A 10895-nucleotide genomic window follows, 5' to 3' on the forward strand; every position below is an offset into this window, starting at 1 on the left:
ATATTCTAGTGGGAGAAGACAGACAATTAACAAATAAAAAGCAAAATATATAGCTATGTCAGAAGGTATGTGCTATAGATAAAAATAAAGCAGGAAAGGGAGATAGGGAATGCCAAGGGTAGAGGGTAAAGGGATTGCCATTTTAAACAAGGTAGTTATGGAAGCCCACTCCAAGAAGGTGAAGTTTCAGCAAAGGCCTGAAGGAGGCAGTACAAGCCACATGCATCTATGGAAAGAGCTTTTCAAGGAAGGGATAACATTCTATGCAAAAGCCTTGAGACAGGAGCACCCAGCAAACATCTGAGGGACAGCAAGTCCAGTAGCCTGGAGCAGAATGAGCAAGGGAAAGAACAGTAGATGAGATCCAAGAAGTAAGCCAGTTAGGGTTTTCTCTTCTATAGTTCAGTCACAATACCTTTAAGAATTTTTTTCTCATGCTCCTAGTTTTGGTAGTTTGTGGCCAGGGAGAAGTAGGGCAGTAGAGGTTGGCAGGGCAGAAGTAAAGGCTTCTAAGTCCCAGCAGGCATGGTTAAGCCCTACCAGAACCACCTCTCCCCCAGTTTCTAATCACTTTATCCCCAGAATCAGCACACAAACAGAAACAAAGTAAACTGTGGCAATGCCTCATGGGTGTCTGGTTTCTCCTGAGAAGGCATTTTGCAATTATTAGAATGTAGCATCTGGACTGGTACTGCCCACCTCCTGGGGCTTGTCTACACTGGCACCCAGGCCTGCAAGCTGCAGCGGGATCCAGATTCCAATTCTAACCATACACGCAGGCCATTTTCTTGGGGCTTAGGGAAAGGATGAAAACACAAAGGCAAGAAGGTGGGGGAAAGAGCCCCATGTCTTTCCTCCTCCTCCGTTATTCATTCAATAAACATTTATTTTAAGAATCCCCTATCTATAAAGTAGATGACAAATCCAGACTTGTTTTAAGTCCCTCCTGGCTAAATGACTTTGGACAAGTGCCAAGGTGGGAGGATAGCTTGAGGCCAGGAGTTCGAGACCAGCCTGGGAAACATAGTGAGACCATGTTCTCTGAAAAAATTTTTTAAAAGTAGCCAGTGTGGTGGCACATGCTTGTTGTCCTAGCTACTTGGGATGGGAGGCTGAGGCTGAGGCAGGAGGATTGCTTGAGCCCAGGAGTTTGAGGCTGCAGTGAGCTATGATTACGCCGCTGCACTCCAGCCTGGGTGACAGAGCAAGACCCTGTCTCGAAAAAAATAAACAACAACAACAACAAAAAAAACCCCACAAAGAAATGGACAAGGAAATGCCTTCATGAAGCTTTGAAACTTGCATTCTAATTAAGAACTGGGAGTTGGGGGTAAAATAATTGCAAATTATAGTAAGTGCTAAGACAGAAACAACATGCTGAAATATAAAACAGAAAAAGCTCTCTTTCCAACAGGGTAAAGAAGTCATCTTTGCAAAGGTGACACATAAGCTGAGGCCTGAAGAATGAGGAGCCAGCCACACAAAGAACAGAGGAAAGGGTGTCCCAGGCAGAGAGAACATTTATCTGCAAGGCCTTGAGACAAGAACAGAGCTTGCAGTGTACCAGGAACTGACAGAGGAGCAGCACATGTGGACCAGAGTGAGGAAGGGGCAAGTGGCAGGGGATGGGGATGGAGAAGCAGACAGGGACCAGATCAACAGAGCTGTGTAGACCACAGGAAGGAAACTGGATTTTATTCTCCATACCCATAAGGCAGCATCAGCCAATTTTAAGCAAAAGGGAGTGACAAAAACCAATCTACTCATTCAACAAATATTTGTTGAGCACTTACGATTCACCAGAACCTAAACCAGGCATTGGGAGGTACATGGTCCCTGTTCCTACAGAATATCTACATCACAGAATTGTGAGATTGGAATTATGAGATATGTAAGCTCTCACATGGAGCCTGGCACACAGTGAGCATTCAATAAATGTTAGTTCCCTCCCCCTTCCAAGAACCTTCCCATGTAGTAGAAGAATAAGACATACAAATAACATCAAGGCAAATGTTACAACTGCCTTAAGAAACATTCAAGCAATGTCATGGGGTTGAAAAAAGGAAGAATCACTTCTGGGTTAAGGATTACATAGAGAGGATGGGAGAAGAGGCAGTAAATAGCACTTAAGGTAAGTCGTGTGCTTTTGCAAGCTGCGGCAAGAGGACCGCTTGAGCCCAGAAGTTGAGACCAGCCTGGTCAACATAGCAAGATCCCATTTCTAAAAAAAAGTTTTTATTTATTTTTATTTTTTTGAGACAGTCTCACTCTGTTGCCCGGGCTAGAGTGCCGTGGCGTCAGCCTAGCTCACAGCAATCTCAAACTCCTGGGCTCAAGCAATCCTACTGCCTCAGCCTCCTGAGTAGCTGGGACTACAAGCATATAGCACCCTGCCTGGCTAATTTTTTCTATATATATTTTTAGTTGTATAGCTAATTTATTTCCATTTTTAGTAGAGACAGGGTCTTGCTCTTGCTCAGGCTGGTCTCGAACTCGTGAGCTCAAACGATCCACCTGCCTCGGCCTCCCAGAGTGCTAGGATTATAGGCATGAGCCACCGCGCCCGGCCAAAAAAGTTTTTAAATTAGCTGGGCATGGTGGTGCATGGTTGTAGTCCTAGCTACTTGGGAGGCTGAGGTGAGAGGATCACTTGAGCCCAGGAGTTCAAAGTTATACCGAGCTATGATCATGCCACTGCACTCAAGTCTGGGTGACAGAGCGAGACCCTGTCTCTAAAAAAAAAAAAAAAAAGTTAAGTCATGATTTCACCAAGAGTAAACTAATCTGGAAGGCATGTAGGCAGAGGGATGGCATGAACAAAGCACAGAGGTAGGAGAGAAGATGCATGGTTGAGGAATTGTGCATTATCTGTTCAGACTGCAGCACAGACGGCCTGTACATAGGGAAGCAATGGGAGATTTCGCTGTAAAGGGAGGCCGAATCCAGGCTGAAGAGTTTGGATTTTATTCAGTAAGTAATGGGAGCCTCTGAACATCACAACTAGGGTTTAAAAGGTTAATCCATTAGGATGTGTGCAATGGATGGGAAAGAAGAGAACTTAAAACAGCTAGAAGGCTGATGCAACAGGCTGGGAGGATGGTAACAGAGGTATGGTTTCCAGTAGGAATAAAGAGAAAGTTGGGAGAGGCATTTTAGAGTCCCAAGGACTAGATGTGGGAACAAGGAAGAGGGAGTGGTCAAGTACAATCCCAAGGCTTCAGTCTCAGTGATTTGGAGAATAACAAGGCCACTAACAAATGAAAGTAAGTCAGAAAGGAGAGTCAGCTTGGGACAAAGAATAGTTAATTGAATAAAATTTCAGACATAAGTAGATGCACCAAGGTAGAGAGGTCCAACAGTCAGAATATCCATCTAGAGCTCTGGACAGATTAGTCTGGGGATGGAAATAGAGGTGTTAGACATATCTGAAAAGTGTAGCTGTAATTATAAATAAAATCAAATGAAGAGAGAAGGCTAAAGACAGACTCCAGAGAAAATGCTCACATTTCCTGGGAAGATTTTTTTTTTTTAAATAATTAATTCTAACCAGGCATGATGGCTCACACCTGTAATCCTAACACTTTGGGAGGCCGAGGTGGGAGGACTGCTTGAGGCCAGGAGCCAGGAGTTCGAGACCAGACAGAACAAGAGTGAGAACCCATCTCTACAAAAAGCAGAAAAATTAGTCGCACATAGTGGCATGCACCTGTAGTCCCAGCTACTTGGGAGGATGAAGTAGAGGGATTGCTTGAGTCCAGGAGTTTGAGGTTGCAGTGAACTATGATGATGCCACTGCACTCTAGTCTGGGTGACAGAGTGAGACCCTGTCACACACACACAAAAAAAATTAATTCCCCACTGGGGAATCAAACCCCAGTCTCCCACTTGACGTCAGAAGCTTCCGAGAATCTGACTTTTACCAAATACTCTAGATCAAAGATTATGCTAAACAGAAGAAATAGCTGGCGAAAAGAAGGTTTAATCAGAAAAACAGAAAGAGCACCAGACAAGCACAGTGCCACAGAAACAAAATGATTACAGGTTAGGAAGTCATTACAAAATTTGGACAGAAAAGTTCTAGATGGGTACCCTCAGCTCAGATGTGCTAAAAATAAGAAAAAAGAAAGAAAGAAAAATTCCAGATGGGATGGGACATAATGCCAATTCCAAGGGTTAGGAGGCAGCAGCAAGGATTAGGGAGGCTGCAAGCGCAGTCTGCCCTAACAGGAGCTCGGTCGTTACTCAAAGCAGTGGATGGATATCCCAGGGTAGCAGGCACGCTCAAGTCCGCTCTTCACAACGTACTCTGCCCTTTCAGAAGGCAATCTGGCACTATGGCTACGGAAGCTCTCAAAAATGTTCTCTTTTGACCCATTAATCCCATTCTGGGAAATATTTAAAAAGTCTTATGAACAAAGATATATTATTATAGGAGTAGAGAGGTTCAAAGTTATGTTACACCTTGAATTTAACAATGCTGAGGGACAATAACCAACTCAAAAGCTCACTATTATCTGTCAATTTTATCTTCAAATTCCAAACATCTCATGGCAGCTTTTGTCCTCTCCCACCTTCCAAAGATCTGCCAATGTTCTGCTAATCTAAATTGATTCCAATGCACCTAGAGCATACATTATACACTGTTTTATAGTCATCTATTTCACTTGTCTGCTTCCCCTCACTATGTTATAAGATCTTTGAAGGCAAGAACCATGTCTTACTCATCTTTGAATCATCTTGAATTCAAATAGTTGCTGAATGAATGACCCATTCCCCCTGTTAAATCTCACTTCCACTCCAACATGTACAGAGCAACAGTATCTCAGCCTCATTAGTAACCCCGCTCTCCTGGCCCTGCTTACCTGCGTAGAAGTGATAGAAGGGCCACCAGACAGCACTGTTTGGGATATAGGTAAGCAGTGAAGCCACGTAGCCTCGGTAGAAGCCGCGAAGCCCATCGGCCCGCAGGATCTGCCTGATGATGTCCTTGGTTTGGCCAAAGGCAACAACCCCTTGTCCCTCTAGGTTCCCCCGCACCTGGAAGCGGCCCACTTTTTCACCTTTGCGCTGCATCATCAGGTGCTGAGAGACTACATCAATGGGCACCGTGATGCTCTGGGCTACTAGGGAAGCCGAGCCACCAGCCACCAGGGATTTGACTGTGTTGCTCTGGCTGTAGTCAGCTACAAACTTCCGGGTGAGTTCATAAGTGGTGACGTAGCACTGGCCAGAAATGAGGGTGAAGGTGTTGACTAGGAACCCCCGGTAGAGGCCAGTCACACCATCTGCTCGCAGGATCTTGATGAAGGCATCAAAGGTCCCATGGTAGAGGCTCTTGCCCTTCTGAACCTGCAGCCGGGTGCGGATGAGAGTGAATGGGTAGACGCTGACACGGATCATCATTGTCATTGCCACGCCAAACACGTAGAATTTCTTCTTGTCCAGGTGTTCCCACTCTATGATCTGGATGTTGCGTTTGTCCTCCATTGTGACTGAAGACCTGGGATATGAGCAGATTGGAGGCATGTGAGGAAGGAGGTAAGAAATCTGCACTTTCCCCTCCTGGCTAGGTTCTGAAGCCACATTCTCAGGCTTCATCTCCTGGACACTCACCTCACCAAAGCCTAGACTTCACCCAGCCTGACTCTGCCCATCCCCACCTGAGTCCTCCTTCACAGATGAGGGTCAGAGCCGCATCTCTGTCCGTGCCCAGTCCTTCCCAACGCAGGTTCCCTCCACAATCGTTCCTCACCACAGTGATTCCCCTGCCCACCTCAGCTCCGTGCCCCCAGCTTATAGGATCTTCTAGCCTGACTCTCTGTCTCTGCCTGGGCCCGGGCCCTGGTGTCACCACCCTGGCCAGGGACCATTCTTCTTGTCTGGCTCAGGCAGAGCTCAGGATGCTGTGGACAAACCGACTACATGGCAGGAGGCAGGGCCTTTAAGTGTGCTAATGGGATGTTACTAAGGACATTTAGATGGTTCCCAGAGGCTGAAACGGAGTGCTCCATTTTTGATGCTCCTGGGCCCACTGAAGAGGCACCACCTTGGCCCTTCCTCCTCAGCAGGGTGTTGCTTATCACCATTTACCAGTTGACTCGTTTCATTTCTGGTTTCCCAAGCTCGCCCCTCTGAGTTCCCCTGACCCATACTCACTACACTTCTACAGTATTTTCTCCAGTCTGCATTAGAAGAAAGAGCGGGAAAGAGGGCAAGTGGGGCTTTCACACCACAGGGCACCCCCCCTCCCTCCAATGAAAGGAGTTAAAAGGTCAGGAACAGGCCAAAGGTCAGAGTCCTCTTTGGTTATTAGATAACTCACTCTGCGAAAGACAGAAAAGAACTACCTGAGAGCTAACTAGTTTCCCTGAAGTCTGGAGAACTACAAGGTAGAGAATCCGTTTGACCCCATGCTTTCAACTCGAAGAATATAAACCACAATCTCAGCCCTAGACAATGAAGGGAGAGAAGTGGCAGATAAGATAGACTCAGCCTTTGAGAAACGCAGTCTGTTCAAGGAGACACAGTATCGCACAGGGAATGGGTATAAGATACAGAGGGAAAGAAACCAGGACAAATTAATGTACATGTGGTCCTCATGTTAAGTGTATCCAATGCCTAGGATTTCAAAAAACTAATAAGCTAATGTAAAAATTGTATAAAGAAGTGTCAAACAAGAGGACATCATATATTAGACACATACTTAGTGGTAATGTAATGTGCTCCAGTGTAGCCCACCCTGTTCTTTACAATAATGGAAATTTTGGGGCAGAAAGGGAGAGTAGGAGGATAAATTCCAGGAAGTGAGAAACAGGAGCTCCCCAGGCTTTAAGAAAAACCCCTAAAGGCAGAGAAAGGAGGTGGCCACATCACAGGGATGACTCCAGAGGGCTGAAACATTCTATACCAGCAGTTCCAGTGGCAAACCTCAAGCCAAGTGCCTAATCAGAGTTCATTCTCAACCAGCTTCCCCAACCAAAAGTCCCAAAACTCAGGCTTCAGATAGCTTTTGTCCCATGGGAGTCAGTGAGGAAGCAAGGTTGGCTTTTTGGGACTCTCTGAGCTGGACTGTATCATTTTCATTAAAGTATAGACTACCCACAGTGCAAATCAAGTACTTGAGAGCTGAGGGAAAACCTTAGCTTCAAGGTGAGGAATGGATAGCCTGGACAACATACAAGACCCCATCTCTACAAAAGTTTTTTAAAAAATTAGCCAGGCATGGTGGCACACTCCTGTAGTCCTGGCTACTCGGTGGCTGAGCCAGGATTGCTTGAACTCAGGAGTTCAAGGTTATAGTGAGCTATGATTGTGCTACTGCACTCCAGCCTGGGTGACAGAGCAAAACTCTGTCGCTTAAAAAGAAAAAAAGGGCGAGAAATGGGTAAGGTGCTGCTAACCAGGTCAGACTGTCTGCAGGATAAAGAAGTTTGAATGAAAGAGGAATACATATAGACAGTGAAAGGCAGAGAGAAGACAAGGTCTACTGGGTTGGCCAGAATGGAAAATCTGGGCTGTGGAAAATGAGCTAGAGGTGGGGTTCTGCAGTTAGGAGAACCCCGGGAACACTGATGTGCCACCTGCTGTAGGCAAAGGTGGTCTTCATCCCCAGCCTCAGCCTGGGACACCCACCAAGTCCAGTGGGGCAATCTACTCCTCTGAGCCCTTCAACCAAAAGTGGTCATTGACTCCCCTGCCCCAGGGTAAATGTCATCCAGGGTCCCAAGATCATGTTTCCAACATCACTGAGGTGAGAAGACACAGAGAAACACCAGGATTTACTGAATAGCTATTACCTCATGTAATCCTTACAACTTGCCCGTGTACAGTTAGAGACTTCTGATAAATGAGGAAATGGAGGGTCAGCTAGGTTAACAGTAACAGGCTCAAGGTCATAGAGGTGGTCAAAGGTAGAGGCAGGATATGAGCCAAGATTTCTCCTCTACTCTACCTGCCTCCTACCCCCTGGGGTTGAGGAATTCTAACACAAATCACTATTTAAAGCCAAGTCATTCCCACCCCTGGGAGGCAAAATTAATGCTCTCATGACTGCAGGTCACCCAAGGGTTAAGCATAAGCTCCTGGCCATGCAGATGCCCAGGGCCTCCTCTCAGTTTTGTTCCAGAGAAACCAAGAGCTGCCTCTGATTTCCCAGTGTGATTGTGGAGGGACGGAGCTTAGTGGCTGAGCAGTCACATTGTCAACACAGGACATACAGCAGGGCTCAAGCAAGAGAGACTCCTGTTGGGCACATGCACACTGCGTGTTCTGTAGGGCAGAGGGTCAGAGAAACCGAAAGACAGAGCAACAAAGGGTTCTGTTCCAGGACCTGGCTTCATGACCCCATCTCAACTTGTCAAGCTGAATCACCAAGTACCAGCATCTCCTGATGAGAAACCCTAAGGCAGGACCCGTCTCCCCCTTGCCTCCATCTAACACATGCCAGTCTTTTTTAAATTCCCAGAAGAAAATGGGGACCTCTGAGGCAGTTAACTCCTATATGGTCGTGGTGACAGGAGAAGCCACTAAGGGTCATACCTCAAAGAGGTAAGCCACTACAGTAGGAGAGGAGAGGGCACTGCACCCACTCCCTTTACCCCTTCAAAAGGGAGAGGCTGCTCCTAAAAGGTGGGATCTCAACTTGCTCTTTGTTACACAATTTCCAAACTTCCTGCTGAAATATCAAAACCAGTTCCTCTTGTTTTACTCTCTGAAAAATCCTCTTTGCATTTACCTGTAAACAAAGTTCCTTCAGCCTTCCTCTCTCCCAACTCAGCCCAATTCTTTATGGCTCTTTAAGAGACCCTTATTTGTGTGCATGGCTCCAATTCTGGATTTTCTCCCACCTGTTAACACTGCTCAGGCACAAATGTTGAAGTGCTTCCTGTGGAGACCCAACAGGTGACCGAGGATTAGTAAACATTTTGTCCTGAAGTCATCAAGTGAAATGTTAGAGACAGAGCTCCCACTAGTGACCCTGCCAGTGGAAAAGGACAAATAAACTGGCCCAGGTATGCACACCTCCTCTCCACTGCTATGCTCCTTGTACCAGAAAATTCACACCTAACTATTCACTAGGTTCTGAGACAAGATTCTAGCTCGGGAGAAGGCAGTGTCACTTGGAAGGCAAAGTCATACAATAGAAAGAACATCAGTAGTCAGGAGATCTACATTTGAGTTCCACTTCCATTACTTACTCATGTATGATAGGACCTAGTCACTTCACTGAAATTCAGTTTCCTCATCTGTTAATGAGCTAATAAAGCCTGCCAAAGCTATATAACAGTTGTAGTAGAACTCCTATCAGCTAATAATTACGAAAGCATTTTGTTAACAGTAAAGCATTTCTATCATTGCAGAAAGTTCTATTGGACAGTGATGCTCTAAGTCCTTGCCCCTCAAGTAGTCCACAGACCAGCCACATGGACACCACCTAGGAGCTTGTTAGAAATACAGAATTTCAGGTTGCACCGCAGACCTGCTGAGTAAGAACCAAAATTTGAACAAGATCTCTGAGTGATTTATATGCATATCAAAGTTTGGGAAGCATTGCTTTAAATATTAGGGATTTTCAGTATTACAAGAATTATAACAACTACTCTAGAAGTCCAGGACCATTATGACTGGGTTAGGAGCCCTCTGACTCCATCCTGACTTGTCACTGGAACTGAGCACAACAATGACCACTTCTTCCATTCTGATCTTTTCAGTCAGTATCATTCCCACCAAATCAAAGCACCTTCTGCAACTCCTGACAAGACACCCATGGGTTCCCACTTCTCAGCTGGAAACAAGGAGAGTAGAGACCAGCATCTTCTACCCCTTCCATTCTCTACTGCATCTGCATCAAGGCTCTGCATCCTGGGAGCTATCTACCACAGGAATGTGAATATATTTACATGCCTGCCCACCTGTCCTACTGAACACACATTTCCCTGTGTGAGGTCCCTGGCCATGCCTCCAGCTCCACCTTTGAGACAGTCTCCTCCCTCCTCAGACACGGTGAGATTCCCACTCAGCCTTCCTTTGATCTCCCATAGGTTCCCATGTGATCCCTGATCACAGACACCACATGACAATCTTCTCCACACATTCCACGTGACACCCCCTTTATGCAGCTTCTGTCCTGGCCCCCGCACAGCTGACTCTGGGTGCTAGAACATGCCCCTCGCCATGCCTCTTGCCATGCTTCCTTTGCTATCAGCGAATCTCGTGCTCCTCTGCCAGGAAGATGCCTCGCCGGAGTTGTCCTTCATTCCCAAAACTGCATGGCACCGCAGCTATCCTTTGCCTCCCTGACAAGTCCAGGTCTTCAGAGACCTTAGTCCTCAGGCACCCCAAGCCACTGGATTCTTACCTTCTCAGACTCCGGCAGTTCCACCGCGTCTGAGGCGAACTCCAGGCCCAGGCCTCTAGGCCGCAGGCCCCACTCTCTCCTCCCTTCCCAGCGATTGCCGGCCTCCGCTTGCATCTTCCTCCATCTCGAATCGCCTCCCGGTACTGCCGGAACCGGAAATTAGGACGCTGTCATTACCGCCTCCTGCAGGGGGCGGGCAGTGGATAATTCTGCCAATGGCATTGGAGCCTTTGAGCCTACCCCAGGAGCAAGGATGGGCGGTCTTGGTGGTCATCTTGGATTTGGGCACTAGCCTCGCCTTCTTTAGCTTCGCCATGCCCTCAGCCTTAGAGCATGCGCGTGGTCGGCTTGGGCGCTTTCCATAATTCGAGGAAATTGAGTCACCCAGCGCTTCTCGAAGATCCCGTTGTAAATGGGTCACCTTGTGTGGAGATCTGTTGGAATCTTTATGTTCCTATCTAATCTGTGATTTTTATGTAGCTTTTCTCATTATTTATAGAGCCAACATAGTAGGGGCCAAAGTGCAGCAGGAAGGACT

The 10895-nt window shown here is 46.7% G+C and overlaps 1 protein-coding gene across 1 annotated transcript in view; it reads right to left on the reverse strand.

The window, feature by feature from the left end:
• Window positions 1–10605, reverse strand: part of SLC25A44 (solute carrier family 25, member 44) — a 16517-nt gene extending 5912 nt beyond the window's left edge. The window contains exons 1-2 of the mRNA XM_012658604.1: window positions 10358–10605; window positions 4863–5500 (exon numbers count right to left, since the gene is read on the reverse strand). Coding sequence (XP_012514058.1) covers window positions 4863–5487 — 625 coding nt within the window. The 5' untranslated portion in view covers window positions 5488–5500; window positions 10358–10605. The remainder of the gene's footprint in view (window positions 1–4862; window positions 5501–10357) is intronic.
• Between the last annotated feature and the right edge of the window lie 290 nt (window positions 10606–10895).

Source organism: Propithecus coquereli, unplaced genomic scaffold (assembly GCF_000956105.1).
Source record: "Propithecus coquereli isolate 6110/MARCELLA unplaced genomic scaffold, Pcoq_1.0 Scaffold59, whole genome shotgun sequence".
Taxonomy (NCBI): Eukaryota; Metazoa; Chordata; class Mammalia; order Primates; family Indriidae; genus Propithecus; species Propithecus coquereli.